The sequence below is a fragment of the Sciurus vulgaris genome (genome assembly GCF_902686455.1).
Source record: "Sciurus vulgaris genome assembly, chromosome: 8".
Taxonomy (NCBI): domain Eukaryota; kingdom Metazoa; phylum Chordata; class Mammalia; order Rodentia; family Sciuridae; genus Sciurus; species Sciurus vulgaris.
The window spans coordinates 146,944,220-146,965,240 of NC_136468.1; the positions used below are offsets into that span (position 1 = coordinate 146,944,220).

At 43.1% G+C, this 21,021-nt stretch overlaps 1 protein-coding gene across 1 annotated transcript in view; it reads right to left on the reverse strand.

Annotated features, from left to right (window-relative positions):
* The window catches only part of CLIP1 (CAP-Gly domain containing linker protein 1), a 98,185-nt gene that overhangs the window by 26,250 nt on the left and 50,914 nt on the right, over positions 1-21,021 (reverse strand). The window contains 13 exon segments of the mRNA XM_079149661.1: positions 3,856-3,976; positions 9,118-9,224; positions 11,461-11,577; positions 13,128-13,204; positions 13,207-13,272; positions 13,275-13,545; positions 13,549-13,965; positions 13,968-14,060; positions 14,062-15,396; positions 17,430-17,645; positions 17,744-17,909; positions 19,856-20,012; positions 20,854-20,937. Of these exon segments, the coding sequence (XP_079005787.1) occupies positions 3,856-3,976; positions 9,118-9,224; positions 11,461-11,577; positions 13,128-13,204; positions 13,207-13,272; positions 13,275-13,545; positions 13,549-13,965; positions 13,968-14,060; positions 14,062-15,396; positions 17,430-17,645; positions 17,744-17,909; positions 19,856-20,012; positions 20,854-20,937 (3,227 nt within the window).

Below are 21,021 nucleotides of genomic sequence, written 5' to 3' on the forward strand. Positions count from 1 at the left end.
GCTGGTGACGGTCAGAATGGAGAAAGGGGCGGACACCTCTGGTCAGGTGGATGAGCAAACTGGACCACCCATCCAGCAGAATACAATTCCACCCTGGAAGAAGGAAGCAGCCACTCCTGACCAGCGAGGCGAAGGACTGACACACTTCCATCTGGATCAAGGTGAAACACACTCAGCGAGAGAACCCAGTTGCACAGGGCCTCACAGCGTGTGGTCCTATTTATGTGAAGGGTCCAGGAGAGGCCAATCCTCCGAGACAGAGAAACTGGCTGCCAGAGGCCAGGGAAGTGAAACGGGAGGGCCTGCTTCATGGCACAGTGTTTCCTTTGGCGGTGATGAAAACGTGCAGGGACCTGATGGAGGTGGCACTACGCAAAACCATAAGTATACATGCCACCAAACTGGGCACTGTGAAATGATTGAGAGAGCAACTCTACCGTGAACTTTACCACACACACGCACATACGTGCAAACCAACCTGAGGCGGTGAGAAACCAGTCGAGACAGATAGCAAGCACTCAGGGCAACTCTAATGGCAAGCTTCATTGCTTTGGAGTCACCCAGAGAAGCTGAGTTATGTCTACTCTTACACTGTCTATTCTTAAAAGACAATGCACTCTGTGTGACACTATCAAGACTGCTTCCTTTCCCTGCTGATGCCAGATACATCAAACACTTCCGCTCATAATCCAAACTGATCCTGCTATTGCCCTTCTCCCCACCTAAAATGAAAAAGCTGATTTGGGAAAGGAGATTTAATTTTAGTTGGAGCCAGGAACAGTGGTACATGCCTGAAATCCTAGTGACTCGGAAGGCCAAAGTAGAAGAATCACAAGTTCAAGGCCGGCCTCAGCAACTTAGTGAGACTGTGTCTCAAAATAAAATGTAAAAAGGGTTATGGATGTCGCTCAGTGGTTAAGTGCCCCGGGGTTCAATCCCTGGTACCAAACAAACAAAACAAAACAAAAACAAAAACCCACCCAGACCAACAACAACCACCAACACAAACAAGGTCTGGGGATGTGGCTCTGTGTGTAGCTTTGTGGGCTCCTGGGTTCAATTCCCAGTACTGCTTCCCCCCACCTCCCAAAAAACGTTTGAGCTGGAGAGAGCTGTCTGACAGTGAAAGCGGGAACACAGAATTCACATGGGTGGGCTGCTCGTTGCTGGTTTGGCTCCTTTGCCGAGGACTGCGGATAAGCAGATGACCCCTCCAATTGTTGATGAAGCCCCTTCATGCAGCTCCTCAGCAGTCAGGTAGGATGGGGTTTCTAACGCAGAACAGCAACAACTACTATCACTCTCCAACTTTTTGTTTCTTTGCTTGCTTTTTGGCATGACACTAGGGATTGAACCCTGGGCCTTGTATATGTTGGGTATGTAATCCTAGCTACTCAGGCAGGAGGATCACAAGTTCAAGGCCAGTCTGGGCAACTCGGCAAGACCCTGTCTCAAAATAAAAATTGCTTTGGATGTATCTGGGTGGTAGAGCGCTTGCCTAGCACGCATGAGGCCCTGGCTTCAGTCCCCAGCTCCATACACACACACACACACACATTCTGAAAGTATAACAGAGCCTGATGAGTTAATCTTTTATAAACTAAGGTTGCTTTTAATTTATTTCAAGTAGGTGATTCTCACTCAGAAAGTCAAAGGCCATGTTTTCTCTTGAACGTGGAGGTTAGATTAGAGAGAAAATAGGGAGAAAAAAAAAAAAAAGTGGTGTTGCGGGAGATGATCTCATGAAAACAAGGGAGACCAGCAGAGCAGAGGAAGGGGACCAGGGTTGGGAAATGGGGAGGCACTGGGAAATGAAGTTGGCTAAATTATGCACATGAGCGTATATAACGATGAATCTAATTAATATGTACAATCATAATGCACCAATAAAAAAGATTAAGGATTAAAAAATAAACAGGTAATTCTCTCTACTCTTTTGAAATATATATGTATCAATAATGAACTATAATGTTTCCTGGTAATCAACATCAGTTTCCTCACTCTCCATCATCAATGCTATTGTTTTACTTCACACCCACTTGTCTTTTCTGAGTTAAATATTACGAATGGCAATATCAACCGTCCCATTCTTTAAAAGGAAGTCACTTTCTTAGCTGTTCCTGGTAGTTGCTATTTTCTAACACCTTGCAAAGTGACTGATTTTCAAATTGTCAGTCACAAAACCCTTTCAGTATGAAGCTACCTGAAATCCCTCGTGAAGAGAATAGAGCCGCCAGGATGCAGAGCAGCCCTGGAAACCTCTGTCGAAGGAGTCATGAGGTCTCCTGAGCTCCTTCCAGCACTAAGCAACAGAGACAAGAAATCTGTCATTCCAGTTAAGCTCAAAACATGAGAGGATGATCTCCGTTTTCCCATTCATGGAATCCACTCATTCTACCAGAGATACTCAATGAAATGAGAAAAACTGAGAAGCGAACAGACTGAAATCCTCTGCAAGTCTCGGTGACACGCTGGTATCTGAAACACCGAATGTGTCAGATGCTCTAGCTAGTGCCAGGAAAGAAGAACCTCTGCTGGTCAGAGGGCTGCTCCGATTCCTCACATGCTGATCAAAGAGACTGCGCAGACCCTACATAGCCAACACACTGATTCTTTTCCAGACCCAGATCAGAAGATGACAAGCTTCTCTTGATACTACTTGCTGAATAATGTTGAGCAAATTCCTACGTTCCTCCGGCTTCTGTTTCCTCTTTCATGAACTGGGTATCAGTAGTGCCACCACACAGAATTGTGGTAGCAATTCAGAGAAATGAGAGCTGTCACCTCTATGTGCCTGACACACAGTGAGAGCCTGTAAAGCCACCTTCACCAGGAGCACCATCACCATCCTGGACTCTGGAGAGACATGGCACTTCCTTCAGGAAATGAGAACACTATGGAAAGCTGCAGAGAAGACTTCAGAGTCTGAAATCAACTCTCCAAAGAGTGCTCTCATCAGACACTGCACTGTGTCAATGAGCACTCAATACAACGATGCCAAGCTCCTCCATCCCACGTGAGAACCAATATCTGCAAGGTACAACGGGGAGAATTTTCTTTTTCCCTTTCTAGTACCAAAGCAAGAGTGAATGACTATACAATAAAAGTCTCTTACTAAAAAATTTAAAGGTCCTGCTCCAGAATCAGAAGTGACTAGTGATTTAGCACCTTTGATTCAACTGTTATCGAGGAATACAAAGAAGAATACAGCATCCTTTATAATCAATTTTGTTCCCATGGTTAATCAACTTCTGTCAGGAACCTCTGTAATTTAAATACAGAAGTGAATGGCTTGTGATTCATTCCAGCTACAAACCACATTTCTTATATATTCAATGCGTACTAGTACACATATATTCATTTGATTTCATTAGGAAATGCTTGAACATTTTTTGAATTCAAAGAAAAGCAGAGTTCTGCTTAAAATTAACTGTCAACCCTCATGCCAAATCCATATTCTTAAGTCTGCCTCCTTAAAACCAATTTTGATGAAAAAAAATTTTGAGAAAAATAATTTTGAAATCCAAGCGGTGGTAAGAAAATATTGTCCCTTTCCCTTGAAATGCTCTGCTACAGATCACCTAATAAGGACCTTTTCTCCTACTTACTTGCAAGATCCAGTGTTTTATGTTATCTTTTATTTTATTTTTGTTAGTGGACCTGTCAGTTCATTTCTACCCTAAATTCTATACCAGCACACTTGAAAACAAGGAGACACACAGCACAGGTAGCCGGGAATCCCACTTGGAATGGCCCGACCACACTGAGCAGACCTGAGCAGCCTCTAGGAGCACCGCGAACAGCCGCAGATGTCAGCAGGGCAGACCCAGAAACCCCCACCAAAGGTCCACTGACCTTTTGATGACTTGTGACTTCGTCCCTGCTTCTCCCCAGCTCCTCGGCAAGTTTAATGTTCTCTTCTTGCAATGCTGAAAGCTGCTGGGACTTCTGAGCTGCCGCCTGCTTTAGGGTTTCTCTGCAAGGACAGTGAGTGCAGGGTTACCATAGAAACAAGACAGGCAAGGAAACTGTGGGAGACAACCAGCTTCACAGCACTGAGGAAAATAGACCTGGGTCACGTGCCCCACAGGCTCTATAATAACAGGAGACAGTGTTATCTACACGCAGCGGGGGCCTCACAGCCTTCACCTCTAAAAGGAGGGCAGCTGTCCACAATTAGTGTTTTTTAAAACCTAATAAACACGAAAGCCACCCTCCCACCAATCACATTTACTCCATGTGAAAGGGATTTTTGCAATGAAATAAAATGACAAACCAGAAGGTCAGAGTAGTCCTCCCATCTTTAGGAATACCTCCATTAAATAATCACAATAAAACCTACTGTTAATGAAGTGATTTAATTTGCTGCCAAGGCTCTCTGTTCTAGCTCCACAGATCTATAATCCACTTTTCTCTGTCAGACATAAAAATCTAATGGTTCCATTTACCAGTATCTGTCAGAGTCAAGTGCTGATGTGAATCTGAATATACTTTTAGGACACCTAGAAATTAAATTCCTAGAGGAAATCCTTTTCCAATTAAGTATTAGGTATTTATTTTCATGGTATTCTTTTTGCAATGCTAATTAATACTTTTTTAAAAAAGCAAATAAAAATACAATACACCCTGCTAACCTATACCACAAATATTTTTACCTAGGAAGGTATTTTTGAACAAGGGAGTATGTTTAGTAAACATCTTCCCATCATTAAAATTAAACCAAAATACACATGCTAAATCATTGTCCTTTACAAATGGATATTCAAAATATTTTACTTGATTCCTGGGTATTGTGCCATAGAAGATTTTGATGCAATTGTGAATTTTAAATAAGCCTGTGCGGTTCATCTCCGCTTGAAGGCTGTCAGATGTGGCTGAATTCTGAATCCAGTCATCTGGGCACGAATCCATCTGCCAATGCATGAACACGTCTATTTTTAACTTCAATTGTCTAATGGGTGGCAGTGCTTGGCATCTTCAATCTCAGTTTTTAATTCTCCACCTGCCTATAATATGTATACTGTGAGGACTTCATGAAGATTTGGGGGAATCAATCTACACAAAAATTCTCCTGGGTCACTAAATCAGACTTTTACAGAGACGTTTGTTTAGTTTCAGGTAATCAGGGACTCAAAAGCTAGGAGGCTTGGCTTTACTCATGGATCTACCTACGGCTCTGTCATCCACTCCCTCGTGTACATATGAGCAGGCATGCATACACACACGTTGCAGCTAATGTTCATCTGGCCAAAGTCCAAAGCATCCTTGATAAATCAGAAGATTTTACTTATGATGAAATCATAAGCCAAACATCGTAATTCCCGGGTGGTTGCTGCCGTCAAGGGGCCATCTGGTCTCAGCACTTGTGTGGCCTGTCATGTCACAGTGATATTTTGTGCTGCTCCTCTCTTCCTCCCTCTTAAGGATCCCCCGCCCCCGCAGTGGTGCTGGGCATCGGGCCCAGGGCCCTGCATGGGAGAGAAGTGCTCTACCACGGAGCTACATCTCCAGCTTCTTCCATTTTATTTTGAGAAAGGCTCTGGGTAAGTTGCCCCGGTGGGCCTCTAATCTATGATCCTCCCACCCCAGTCTCCTGAATAGCTGTGATTACAGGCATGTACCACTATGCCTAGAGATTTTGTCTTTTAAAGTTTTTTGAACTCTTGGTTTATATTAAGAGGCTGCAACAAGGAATACTAAAACAAGGAGTCAAACAAGTAATCTAAAAATGGCCAAAATATCCTGAAGTACTGATCCATGAAAATGGAACTGCTTTAAAATTTAAAAAATGCTTTCATGTACATTTTCTCATTTAACCCTCAAAGCACAGGGAGGCTAATATATATTTACATTTTAAGATTAAAAACTGAAACTGAGAGATCTGCTGTAACTCACAGTCATTAAGTCCTAGAACCAAAAGAACTGGAAATGACGTGAATGTATGATTCTAATAAAAGAACACCATTTAGCTGGTCTCCAGTGAGTTGTAGGGACATAAATTCCACAGAAGAAGGGGACTCCAATGTTCCCAACTGTGGAGAGACTCAGGTATGAATCTGAAAACACCTATGAAAACATTTCTAACAATTTTTAAAGAAGCTACTTTTCTCTGGGACAAGATGTCTTGAAACAGAAAGGATTCTATAGATACAAAACAGAGAGTCAGGGGCAGTGGTGCTCGCCTATAATCCCAGCAGCTTGGGAGGCAGGAGGATCTCTGAAGCCAGCCTCAGCAACCAGATACTGTCTCAAAATAAAAAAAATAAAAAGGCTGGGGATGTGGCTCAATGGTTAAGCATTCCTGGGTTCAATCCCTAGTCACATGCACACAAAAACAAAACAAAAACCTGAGAGACAAAACAAACATTGTTAATATTGACTTGTAAACTTTTTTCTCATGAATCCATCATAAACCTATTCATGCTAAATATACTCTAGGTTTATTACTAAATAAGAATCATACTGCTTATAGCATTTTCTCTAAGACACATTATATATTAGTGAGAGAGCATTTTATGAAGCCATTGCCTAGCTGAAAATAGGAGTTGGCTAATCAAAAGTAAGGCATTCCTACACCAGTTTAATAAGCAGCACCAAGGAGAGACACTTTCAATTACCAGTGCTGGTTTCTTGTAGGCCAGTGCCCTATAGCACAGTTTGCTGAGAGGACCCCCAGTCTACACTAGCATCCCCCTTCTTTATTGCTTCTGAGACAGGGTCTGGAGAGGTGCTGAGGCTGGTCTCAAACTTGCTATCCTCCTGCCTCAGTCTCCTGAGTCTCTGGATTATAGGTGTGTACCAGCACAGCCAGCTGGCATCCCTTTCTCTGGGGAGCTCAGTCCTATCTGGTGAAGAGAAACCGGGACAGCTCTGGAAGGCACGTCAAAGCTCAGAGAAACAGGCAGTTGCTCATTCTCCAGCTTTGAGCACTGAGTAACGTGAAGAAGGGGCACAAATCCACAAGGCTGCTGGGAGAAGTGCTGCTCCCGTTACAGGGCCTCTTGATGGTCTCGAAGGGTGGCCCAGTCTAGGGCAGGGAACGACAGTGGGCCAGGGTTTGAGCTGACTCCCTGGGCCTCCCTCCCACAGTTTCTATGAAAAATTGCAATCTGGCCCCAGGTGCATAGTCAGATTGGGGTTCACAGGCTGCACAGAAGATGGGGTTCCCTCAGGCCTGGTGGGAAGGCCTAGGCTCAGTCTGCACTGGGACCCTCTTCCAGGGTGGTAGCAGTAACCAGGAGGACAGACTCCAGTTACTGTATAGCAGCTGGGGCCAAAGTCTTTTACCTCCAATCCTTTGCTTCCATGGGCATGAAGCAAGTTTGCCTTAGTCAGTGGAATATTAAAAGAGGGACACAAAGACAAACATAATTTCGCTTTCTTTCTTTTTGAATCTGGGGAGGGAACTCAGGGCCTCTTACATGCTAGGGGAGTGCTCTACCACTGAGCCATAACCGCCCCCAAAACTTACGTCTTAACGGGAGAAACCAACCCCACCCTGGGGTAGGTGACATGACAGGGCTTAGGACTGACTATTGAAGGGTAAACTCACTGAAAGACTAGACCAATGTAATAACCACTAAAGTATTTCTAAACACTACTGCAGGAATGTTATCTAAATTCCAAGAGCTCTCTTGGGTAGATCCACTCTGGCCCTGCCCCCTCCATTACCTAGTGTGGCCCAGAGAGCTCAGGAGTGGGACTATGGCAGTGGGAGGTTGGTGAGGGAATCTTCTGCGGCTCACATCCTCCCTCACCAGCTGCCTGTGTGACACAAATGAACTAAAGTCAACTCAGTGTTCCAAAACGCTCAAGGTTAGCACAACTACTTGTGTCACAGGGAAAATCCTAGACTAAATATTCCCACCCTCTTTGCATCTAATTCATTTGCCTTACTGTAAAGAGGGCTGTTTTTCCTGTCAGTGACCAATAATCTATTTGTGTTCCCTGGCTTTTGCAATTTAAGACTCCCCCAATGGCCATAATCACAACTGTAAATTTGTCTGTCTGTGAATGGCATGGGTGGGAACTGCTGAAGCCCAGCTAGAGGAACATCATCAACCCTGAGGCTGAAGAGGGGGATCAGTCACCAACAGCATGGGCTGCACGCTCCTGAGGAGAGGGGCGTGGATCAAACCATTCCTCGGGGAATTTGAAGCACTCTCAGAAGAAGTAGGCGTGCGCTAGTTTAATCCAAGCCTGGTGAACAGACGGGATTGAGGAATGGTGATTTGGGAACAGCAGTGTGGAACTGAGGTTTCTGTTTTTGTTCTAATCCCATCTATTTGTTTTATTAGAACTGGAAATAGTGATGTAAACCCTTGAAGGGTAGGATCCACATCTAATTAATCTGTGTGTCCTTCCTAGCCTTCTGTACCCAGCACAAGGACACACACACTCATGTATTCACCAGATTAACCTTTAGATCTTTAGGGTCACAGAGTTGATACAGTATAGTCATCAAACAGAAGACCAAATGCTACACTGTAACCATCACTTCAAATGTCAGGTAAACACCAATCTGATCATTACATAACCAAATACGAAAAGCCAGGGCTAGGCTGGTGTCAAAGCAAACATGGTCTGGCCACCTAGGCTAAGGGGCAGGCTAATTAAAAGTCTTCCAAAACGCTGCCCATTTAGTGTCCATGCCAGATTTGATAGCTCTTAAAATCAAAGATACTGAGACTCTTGAAAGTGACATGCTGCTGTTGGTGTTCTACAGAAAGAGTCTTGAGGGATGTCTTAATAAAGGTCTGATGCTTCACAACATTAAGACTGGCTCAGTAAAGCAGACTACTCTAAATGTCTGATTCTACTTGGATTTTTTTTGGCTTTACAAAGTCACATTTGAATCTAAAACATCTCAGCTCATCAGGCAGCACATGGTCCCCTGTGGTAATTTAAATTAACTGTGCTTCTGACTTACCCTGGTTACTGACATTGCCTCTGGGGTGAAATATGGTTTGGGGTATAGAAAGGTGTCTTTTTTTTGTTTGTTTGTTTGTTTGGTTTTTTTTTTTTGCTTTATGTACTTTTCAAATATTTTTAAAATAACTGTTTTCACTTTGCAATTTAAAACAAGTTGTGTAATTTCTCTCAAGGAGATTAACTTACATTTCTTTCCTGAATTCTTCCATTTTTTGATTCTCTACAGTCAGGAGTTCTTTTGATTTGTTCAGCTCTTCCACATTTTTCAAGTTGTTTTCTTTAAGCGTGTCCAACTTAAAGACCAAAAGAAAAAAACTTGATGACATAACTTCATTTTCCAATGGTATGGTTGGATAGACAAATTATTCATGAAAATGCATATTTCAAAAAACAGATGAAAATAGTCACTTGCAAAAAAAAAAAAAAAAATCACCTGGGTGAAGAAATCACAAATGACAAGTCTATTATAAACTGCAACCCTCCTTACTTCTGAAATTTTGTGTACACCTGGCCGAAACATCAAACTAAAACACTACATAAATGAAAACCAAAGTTTTCCTTTATCTTGTGCTCAACTCTCAGTAATTATTACTGAGCATGCTATTCAAGTGTGATTCATCTTAAAAAAACAAAGGAATTATAAAGTACACTGACAGCGGCAAGGGTTATTCCTTCTAATGAAATGAACCCCCTTTTCCTCCTCCACAGACGAGTAAAGCATGATACAACATATCCTAATGTGGGTACCAAATTTACATAGTCCTCGTTACAAAAACTATTTATTTGCATCAAAATATCTATAGATGGTAAAAAATCAGTTATCCATCTGAACAGGGAACAGGCACGGCAAGACTGCAGGCACGCTCACCCACTCAGTCCAACGCTGCCACAGCACCAGCGGCGCTCACAGCCAGCCTGACCCCTGGTGGAAAGCCACGTATGTTAGGGAATGGGGGATTGAGTGGTCATGGCTCTGGACCCCTGGGTGGAGCACCCAGCAAGATGGGAGCTCAGCAAGGAGGGGGCCATGCTGACCCTCTGGGCCTTGTGTTGTTTCCCAGTCAGAAAGGGAGAAATGTCAGACTCCTTTTGCCATGTCACTAGCCAAAAATCCCAGGAAGCGTCTTGCTATTTTTTTTTTTGTTTTTTCAACCCTGGGGATCAAACTCAGGGCCTTGTGCCTGCTAGGCAAGTGCTCTACCACTGGGTAACACTCCTAGCCCGGTGTCTTTCAATGCCAGCAGCTTCCTTTAAATACCTTCTAACATTCCAGATTTACAGAAAGAGGAAAAGAGTCACAATGGGCCCACAAAATGGTTCATCCAGTCTTATAATCTGTCTACCACAGATACATCCAGGGATATGCCATGGGAGGACACAATTCTCCCCGAGTCCATCCTCAAGGAGTAGAAAATTTCCTAAAATCTTCTCATTTACTCTAGCTTCTAATTTAGATTGCCATCTGTGATTTGTTTTATTTTGAGGTACTGGGGCTAGAACCCAGGGCCTGACACGTGCTAGGCAAGTGCTCTACCACTAAGCAACAGGGTCTCACTAATTGCCCAGGCTGACATCAGACTTGTGATCCTCCTGCCTCAGTCTCCCAAGTAGTATATTCATGCCCCACCTCACCTGGCTCATATCAGATTTTTAAATGCCTTTATATTTTTAGTTCAAGTTGTCTTCTCTTAAGATTGTCAGTTCCATTACCGTATTCCTCCTCTCTATGTGAAGTTCTCTTCATTTACCCTATAATTACCTCAAATGTCCTTGTTTTTGTAGATCTTGACCTTCGGCCTTGTGCAGTGAGGAGGCCGAGTCTTTATGGTAGTTGTTTCACCCAGCCATCCCTTCTCTGGCTTTACTTCTTTAGTATCTCACCTACCTGTGACTAAGAAGCACCTGAAGTTGTACAGAACTTCACACACCCATTTTAGTCAATCAGTCCTCTGAGTATTTAGATAACAGTTTTCCAAGGAAGGGTTGGTATGAGCTGGGAGGGTGGGAACGGGAATCAAAGAAGGGCCCAAGGGAGATGCTACTTGTGGATAAATATCAAAGTATCTTGACATCACAAATTGGTCTCAGCTCCAGAAGCGACTATTTTGAGTTGACAAAAAAGCAAATCAGCACTAAACTTGGCCAAGAAAAGGCCTACATTAAGTTCAGGGTTGGGAGATGGAGTTTCCTGGTTCCAGGTTGAGAGAGAATTGAGAAGAAAAAATGTGAACAACGTAAGATAAAGAATCTAAAAAGCAGGAAATGCTATCAGTGTCCTCTCTGGTGCTACCACTCAGTAATTGCCTAAAAACCACACTACGAGGTTTTCCCCTCAATTTTTAAAGGCTGATCCTACCAAATAAGTAACGAAGTAAATACACTTTATCAAACCTCCTCATGGCTCTGGTGTACATTCAATTCACCTAACAGGGATCAAACCTCTAGAAGGCCACACTTCCAAAAAGCACACAATCCCGAATGAGCGGTCAGGCATCCCGTGAAGTCAGTAAGCCGTTTAAATCTGATTACTTCGTTCTGCAGTTTCGCATTTGTTTGCTTGGTGTCCTCTAGGGAGGCCAGCGTCTCAGTCTTCTCCTTGGTCATCTGTTCCATTATCTGCATGGCATCTTCTGCAGTCCGAGCAGCCTAAACACAAGAAGATACCATGAGGAAGGGTGCTGCCCAGCTGTGCTGCTCAGGGGCACTGAGTGCTGTGTGGCTGGCAGGGGAACACATCACGGGGAGACAGCCCCCACCCATTGTGAAAGCAGAGAAGGCAGAGGGCCTTCAGTGCTGAGCAGTCAGACCCAGACCCTTCCCCGCCATTCTTCAGTCAAGTTGACGTTTATGCCATTTCCATACTTGTGGACTCCTCCCAATCTCCACCTTCCAGGGACAGTTCCTTGTTACACTGACAAGCACGCCATCATTCTGACATTTCAGAGGCTATTAAGTGACAGTGAAGAATAAAAACCCTAGATAGCCAAATTTCTCCTGATTACATTTACCGTTCTACATTTAAAGTACTTTTTTTTGTTGGTACTGGGGAATGAAGCCAGATTCACTTTCCCACAGAGCCACGTTCCCAGACCATTCATTTTGAGACAGTGTCTCACTAAGTTGCTTAGGCCTTGCTAAATTGCTGAGGCTGGCTTTGAACCTGTGATCCTTCTGCCTTATCCCCCCAAGTCACTGGGATTGCAGGTACGTGCCACCAAGCCCAGCAAAACAAACAAAACAAAACTCGAAAGACAAAAATATTATTCTTGCTATTTCAAATTTGGGGTTTTTGAAATCACCTCAATTTAGCTGTGAAGTTTCCACATAAGATAAAAATTATTTGGGCACTTGTAACATAAAACTCATGTGATTCATGAGAAGCATTAATGGAAAAGTCTATGAGAGAAACCATGGATAATGAACATAATCATGACTGTGAATAAAAAAGACATATGCAAATGGAGACAAATTTCTTAGTTGCTAAACATAAAAATAATCATAAAAATAAATTTAAAGCTTTTAGGCACTTGCTTATATCCTCATTTGGCCTAATAAATTTTGTGGGCAATTCCGCAGTTATACCTACCCCATCCTCAGTCATGGAGATTTCAGTGGACTCGTCCAACTCAAATGGACAGACCCAGTCAAACAGTGAGAGCCAAAGAGCAGACACTGTCTTTCAATGTGTGGGCCATTCTATCATTGCCTTTTTCCCCCTGGTACTGGGGACTGGATCCAGGGGCGCCTTACCACTGACGCTACATTCCCCAGCATTGTTATTTTTTTACTTTGAGACAGGGTCTTGCTAAGTGCTGAGGCTGGCCTTGAACTTGTGATCCTTCTGCCTCAGCCTCTGGAGTTGATGGATTAAATGCATGTGCCACTGTGCCCAGTTTATTATTGTTCTTAAGCCTTTAAGAACCACAGTTAAACTTTTTTCACAAAGTTTCTCCTTAAATTAAAAACAAAAAAATTCCTTTTTATTCACAGTTTTGTAATTCTTCCCAAATGGGAAAAGACTTCTGCATTTAGACATTTTAATAAATAAATGCCCTTGCAGACTATAATGAACAACTGGAAACATGGGGTGGATTTTCTTAAGTAGTACTAAGGAAAAATCAACTAAGCCACTAACGTTAGTGCATAGGGTTAGCAAAGGAGTCCAAGAGACTCGATACTTGAACCTCTCACTTTACCGTAAATGAATGAAGAGTCTCAAGCTCTCTAATTTTAAGGGTAAGCTTGCTCCTGTCTTTCCTCAAAGTACGGTTTCACTTTGAGATTCCAGGAGGTTGGCTGAAATGTGGCTATTAGTTTGGCCAGCGGCTGATCTCCTTCTGCGAGAATGAAGTAGCTTTCCTCCAGCTTCTCCTTCTCCTTCAGGATCTCGTCCTTTCTCAGGGTCAGCTCTCTCTTCTCAGCCAGGAGGTTCTTGTTGTCTTGGACCACTTGGGCTCTCTCAGCCACAGTCACCTCGTGGTTCAGCCGGAGGTCACCCAGGATCTTGGAGAGGCAGCTGTGCAGCTCCTGCAGTTCCAACTTGGACTTGGACAGGGTAGCAAAATCGCTTTTCAGGGTCTCTATGTTGGCAGCGAGCTGAGCTGTTTCCCACACTCAAGAGCTCTTTTTCTTAATGATCTCTACTAGTTTTTGCTCCGACTTGGTCTTTTCTTGGATTAGTATGAACTTCTCCGACTGGAGCTGTTCGGTGCACACCCTCAGCTCCTCCAGCTCCTGCTGCAGGCGCACCATTCTCCCGTGGAGCTGACTGTTTTCGTACAAGGATGATTCGTTCTCTTTCGCTCGGGCCTCTTTTTCCAGCACTAAGGACTGCTGCATTTCGTGGACCGTCTTGCTTAATTTCTGACATTCTTCTTGCAGGTTCAAGCCATCCCTCAGCAACATGTTCTTCTCGCAGCAGCAAGTCTGCAGCTCGGCGTTCAGATTCTCCTTGGCTTGCATCACGCTGCTATGTTCTTTGTCAAGGTTCTCTTTGGCATCTTGAGCCTCTTTCAGCATCAAAGAAAGGGTCACACCTTGCTGGTCACCAGTTCCTGGTTTTCCTTTTTTCTCTCTAGAAGTTCTTTTTTCAGAGCATCGACACTGCTGAGTAGTTTCATCTTCTCGTGCCACAATTATCCTTCTGTTTGCAGCCTCTTGATCATACTTCCTTTTAAGGTCTCCTATGGCTTTGATGGAACTTTCTCTCTCTGCAAGTAAATCTCCATTTTGCATTTCCAGTGCCGATTTTTCTTGCAAGAGACTCTCCTGTTGCTTTTTAAGCTTAGTAATTTTCTGACAAGCCATCTCCTTCTCAGAAGTGAGGTATGTGATCTTCTCATTCAGGCTCATCTCAACATGGGTGGCCTCTTTGGAGTGCTTGCTGAATTTTTCAGTGATGTTCCTATTTTCATTTAGAAGTTCCTCCTTCTCGGCCAGGAGCTTCCTCTCAGAGGCTGCCAAGGTCTCTTTCTCATGGAGAAGCTGGATGCACTCAGAGTCTGTGATGGCTCGACTGGTCTTAATCTCTTCCAGGAGCTTTGTGAGGCTGGTGTTGGTGGCCTGAAGTTGCCTAGTCTCCAGTTCAGCCTTTCGCAGTGCTTTGCTGGCACAGTCCAACTGTGTGCGCAGCGTTCCGGCCTCTGTGCTGAGCAGCTGCTTGACCTGGAGGGCGGCCTCTAGGTTGGCATTCAGCTTTTCCTGACCCTGACGCAGCACATCCTTCTCAAACTGCAGATCTCGGTTTCTCTGGAGGAGGTCATCTCGTTCTGCTTTCAGGGCCAGGCACGTGTTATCAAGACTTGACTTCTTCTCTACCACTGACTTCTTCTCTGTCGTGAGCTCCTCAATCTCTTGGACCAAGGCTTTCTGATCCTTGACTAGCTCCTCATAAGCGCTCTGAAGCTTCTGGATCATGTCATCCTTATCTTTTATCAAGAGGAGATTTTCAGCAGTTAGCTTCTTGATCTGATCCTCCAGGTGTTTTTTTTCTACTCCAGACTTCTCAGATTCAGCCGCCAGTGTATTTTTTAGGAACTGGAGCTCATCAATGAGCACCTGTACGCTTGCTTTGGAAGCTTGCAAAGAGTCGTTTTCCACGTGCATCTTTAAGAGTTCTTCCTGTGCAACATTGATTTCTTTAAGCAATTTCTCTCTCTCGACAGCCAAAGATTCTTTATGGAGATGCTCCTGCTGGTAAAGCTTTTCAGCATCTTGTTTTTCTTCTAAGATTTTCTCCTTCTCTAAATTAAGAGTTTCGTTTACTGACCACAGTTTCTGCTGATCTTCCTGAAGCAAAGTTATTTTGGCCTCCACTTCTACAAGCTTTGATAAAAGCGAACCTTTTTCTAACTTTAAAGCATTCCCCTCCTGCGCAAGAAGCTGCTTCTCTGATTTCAGACCCCTTAGCTCTTCTGACATTAGTTCAATTTCTTTTTTGGCTGATGTTAACAAGTAAGTTAGCGACTACAGAAACAAAGATGGAAAGAATGGAAACAACAATGAAAATCAAAGCAGAAAAAATGCAAGCCCAAATACCTTTAATGTAGCCTAAATTGTAAAAGTTTAAAATCTTCTACCATAACCATTTCTAAGGCTTTGGTGATTGAGTAGATTTTTAAAATATATTGATTTGTAAGATAATTTGACCACAAAGTCTACAATACTGTCTAGAACTTTCTGCAACCATACAAATATTCTTATCTGTGCTGTCCAATATGGCAGCAAGGTGACCATTTAAGCACTGGGACTCTGGCAAGTGCAATTAGGAGTTAGATTTGCAATTTTATTAAGATGTAATACATTTAAATGGCCTCATGTGGCTAGTGGCTATTGTATTGGACAGCACTGCCATAGACCCACTGGCTTTTAAGCCAGGAAACATGAAAATTTCACTGGCTTTATGGCCTGCTGAAATGGTATATGAACTTGTTGAAGCCAGGCGTGGTGGAGCATGGTGCATGCCTATAATCCCAGTGACTCCGGCAGATAAAGGCAGGCAGATTACAAGTTGAGATCAGCCTCAGCAACTTAGCAAGACCCTACTCAAAATAAAAAGTAAAAAGGTCTGAGGATGTAGCTCAGTGGTAAAGTGCCTCTGGATTCAATCCCCAGTATGAAAAACAGAAACAAAACCAAAAAAAACCTTTGTCGAATGCATATGTAAACTTCCCTGGGGTAATATCCTTAGGTTTCACTGGATTCTCCCAAGTCTTTGATGTTAAAATCCACTAGAATCAGATATTCAGATAAAAAACTGGTGGAGAAACAAGTTGTGGTATGGTCAGACTACAATGTTTTAAAGGAAACACTAAAAACTCAGAGTCAAGTCCAGATCAAGGAAACCGCACAGACAAAGATCTGGGAACCATATCCAGTGCTAAATGGCTCACCAACACTGGAGAAGTTTCAGAGACAAGGAAGTCTACTGCCAGCATGTGGCAGAGGGAAGTTGTTGCCTCTTATATTTGACATGCATTATGTCATGGTCCATTTAATAAGCAGGAAGTTTTCAATGGGATTTGTTTCAAGTTCTTTTCTAATTTATTTTTACTAAACTTCTACATAAACATTTCTCTAATACATTAAAGACACACAAAGGTAAGTATTTACTTTCCTCTGACCAATAAAAAAGTTAAATAGTAGGAAGGTTGAACTTCATTAAGTTACCAGAGGCAATCTGAACACCATAAATTGAAATTCAATATATGGAGTTCTACTCTGTCCTCCCTATCCTTGAACCCAGCTTCCTTGCTGATAAGCCCTCTCTAGAATTCTCTCTTCTTTTTTAAAAAAATTTTGGTTAGTGGGGATTGAACCCGGGTCTCACACATGCTAGGCAAGTGCTTTATTACTTAGCTACATCCCCAGCCCCTTTTTAAAGTTTTATTTTGAGACCCAGTCTAAGTTGCTAGGTTGGCTTCAAACTTTTGATCCTCCTGCCTCAGTCTCCAAGTAGCTGGAATCACAGGTGTGGGCCACTGTGCCAGGTGTCCAGAGTTCGAGTTCTTCCTGCAGAGCTCTGTCTGTCCATGGAGGCTTTCTCCAGTTCCGACTGTGGGCTCATCTGTCGCCGTGCTCTGCCTCCTGCTTTTCTGTAGCTTGTCTCTCCCTAACCCTAGTGCAAGGTGGCAGCAGGCTCTGCCAAGAGGAGAGGAAGATGCTTTCCCACACCAGAGAAACTACTACAAGCAGCAGACAGCTCAGGCAGCATCGGAGGCTTTGTGCTAGCTGGACAAGCAGCACAGGGGTGGTGATAGCTACATGGTACACTCAGAGGAGAGACATGCAGCCATCACCATCCTGAGAAGAAGAGCACCTGGTACGAAAAGCTTGAAGTGACCTGAAATGCAATCACCACTCTGCCATCCACAGAGGTTAACATTTGCGAAGTCCAACTCAAGCGTCCCAACTGCTGCTGCCTCCAAAGCACTTTGCAGCCTTGGTGCAGAACTTGAGCAAGCTGTAATGCCACCACGTCATGCCCCCCCAGGACATACTTTGGCTTTGTCAGCCTGTGTTTTCAGTTCCTCCATCTCCTGCATCAAGCCTCTGTTCTCTTCTTGGGCAGCCTTCAGCTTCTCCTCCGTGTCCAGCAGCACCTTCTGCAGGTTCTGCAGGATTTCTTCATGCTTTATTTTTGTCTCAGAACTGGTCTTTTCATACCTGGCTTTCAGATCCTGACATTGGTTGTGGCTCTCTTCCACTTTCTTTTCCTGCAGAGACCCCAAGGGAAGGTATAGGTCATCTGGCCAAATCAGGACCACCCTGCCCTCCTCGCCAGCAAATAGTCCCACTCTCTCTCTTTCCTTACCAGGTCCAACAATTTTTCCTCCAATTCTTTCCTTTCTTCCTTGTGCTTTCTGGCTGCTTCCTGCTGGCTCTGCTCAGCTTTAAGAGTTACTTCTCCAATACTTTTCTGAAGAAAACTCGCATTTTCATTGGCCTTTGAAAGTTTTAGCTGTAATTCTTCTACACATCTGGAACAAAGTTTCAATACAAGGTGCCAGATTTCATAAGTGTTTTAAATTTAAGGATCGTATTAAAACTACACTATTAATAATGATTATAAAATTTATGAGTAATTAATAATACCTGGAATAGGCAAATAAAAGCAATCACTTGCTTAAATAATTTTAATAACTATAATAGTTCTAAATACATTATTTAGAGTGATAACTACTACAATTGAAGATTATGTTTGATCATAAGGAAAAATGACGTGAAAAATAAAACATATTAAAGAAAATGAATTTTAAAATTTCAATAGACTAGATTACCAAAAACTCATTCAGGGCTGGGGAGATAGCTCAGTTGGTAGAGTGCTTGCCTTCCAAGTACGAGGCCCTGTGTTCAATCCCCAGCACCGCAAAAAAAACCAAAAACAAAACAATAAAAAAACCTCATTCAAATACCTCTTGGGAAAAGAGAATGCAAAAATGACAATAACTAGCTTGAAATTCTTGCTTAAAGAGAACTGTGTAGCTGGAAAAGGATGTATGGCAAGCATGGATACTACCTGGAAAATGGGCTACTACGTGAACCACAGAGCACAGGAAGCAACGTGTAGGCAGCTCTGGATTCTGTCTGCACAGCACCTGGAGGCTCTGCACACAGCCACCTGTGCAGTACACCTCCTTCACAGCGGGCCTGGTCACCAAAGACCAGCTCTAAAGTACATGTGGGTGAATGGCTGGTCTACATGTCATTTTCCAAGGCTTAACAAATGGAGTAGAATTCTAATGGTTCTAAAATATTGTGTAGAAGTTTCTGCTGTATAAAAAAAAAAAAAATTAGACATTTTAATTTTTATATAACTATGTAGAAAAAAAAAAAAATCAAAGCAACAAGAACCTCGGAACAGGGGCTGGGGTTGTGGCTCAGTGGAAGAGAGCTTGCCTAGCACGTGTGAAGCACTGGGTTCAATTCTCAGCACCACATACAAATAAATGAATAAAATAAAGGTCTATCAACATCTAAAAAATTGAAAAGAAAAAACCTCAGAACAAAGAAAAGAACAGATGTTAAGATGAGTCTTAAGACTGAGGAAGTAGAACAATGTAGTAAGAGCAGCAAGAGGCCAGGTGGCCCAGATCTGAAAATGCAGGCAAGTTACTTGGCCCCAGGAAGCCTCAGTTTCTTTTTCTTGAAAATGGGACTAATAAGTTGGGCAAAGTAGTGTAGGCCTGTAATCCCAGCTACTCAGGAGGCTTAGGCAGGAGGATCCCAAGTTCAAGGCCAGTCCGGGCAACTTAGTGAGATCCCATCTCAAAAAATAAAAAGGGGAAGGGAGATAGCTCAACTGAGTGGTAGGTCACTTGTCAAGCAAGTGTGAGGTCCTGGGTTCCATCCTTAGCCACTGAAAGAAAAATAATTAATAATAATAATACTATACCCACCCGATCGGATTATTGTGAGAATTAGAAAATACACTCCATATTAGCTGTCAACATAGTGCATGGCACAAAGTAAACTCTTTGTTAAGTATTACCTATCATTAAAGTAAAGCTAAAAATACCTTTGTCAAAGATGTTATTGCTATTTGTAAAAGACTTCTTTGAAAATCACAAAACAATCTACAAATAGTATTGAATTCCTTAACTATCCTTCTTTACAACTGAGATAGGAAAACCCATAGTAAAAGGCAAAAGAGTTGATTCAGGACAAACTAAGGTAGTAATAAAAAGGAACGAAGGTCTGGGGGTGTAACACAGTGGAAAAGCACTCACCTAGCATGCAGCAGGCTCTGGGGTTCAAGCCCAGCACCACACACACGCACAGACAAAAAAAAAAAAAAAAAAAAGAAGGAACAGACACACAAAACTTTAAATACAGCAATTATAACCCTGTGGTCCCTCCACGTAGATGGACCCTGCTGCGAAGTCTAACCTAAAGCTATGTTCACTATCTTCATGTTCAAACATACCTTTCTTTCAGACGTAATTCGTCATTCATTTTCATCAGCTGAGACGAATTATCTCCTGACATCTTCATTATGTCAGCAATATCATTTTCCAATTTTTCCTTTGCCTTTATCAACTGCTCTTCTCTTTCATCCCGCTCTCTAAATTTTGCCTCCATATCTGAATATATAGAGAAAAAAACAGCACTGCTGCTGTGTTAAGAGCAAAAAAAAACCATTTACTGAGTACATCCATGTTCTGGGGGATGACTGTGTACAGCAACACCTGCCCTCATGAAAGTCACACTTCCGCAAAGATGACAGACAATGAACAAGATAAAGAAAATAACAGTGTCACAGAGTTGAGCACAGGGGGTAACCGAGAGCAGGAACTGGAGCTGGGAAGGTTAAAATTCTAGATGGAGCCTCTCTGAGATGGGGACGTTGAAGTGAAGGCCCAAAGGAAGGAAGAGGCAAAGTCAAGTGCAGAAGACTCAGAGGCAGGAACACGTCTGACGAGTCCAATATCAGCCAAGGCTGATGGACGGGGTGAGGGGTGGAAGCGTCCAGGGTGAGGCCGTGAGGAACGGGCCTGACTGTGTAAGGACCACGGCTCCCAGGGAGCAAGATGGGAGCTGCCAGAAGGTATTGAAAGAGCAGTGACATGGCCTGACTTCACATTCAAAGGGCCACTCTGGCTGCTGTCGGAAGCCACAGGTCAGGGCAAGAGCAGACGGGGAGCAATGGTCCGCGGTTACGTTCTTTCACACGGATGCCAGTGTGTGCTGGGATTGAGGCTGGAGCAGGGGCAGTGAGATGTGGAAGATTCTAGCTCTTTTTACAACAGAGCAGAGGATTTGCTGAGGTCACAGATCTCAAACAAGTATTTCCTCACATTATATCACCACAGTACGTGAAGAGGTCATGCCTGAACAGGAGATATGGCACTGACATAGGACAACCACCTCAAATCCCAGGAAATCTCTACCGCATTTACTGCTTAGTAACCAGAGGCTTCTTACCTGATAAATTGTCTCTCAACTTCTCCAATTCAGAAGACAGCATGTTAAACTCTTCTTCCTTTTGGTGTAATTTATTTACAGTTTCTATTTAGAATAAAGTTAAAAGTTTACTATATTTCATATTTAATAGGCTAGCTAGAGCTTGGCTGTCTTACAAGCCAATCAAAT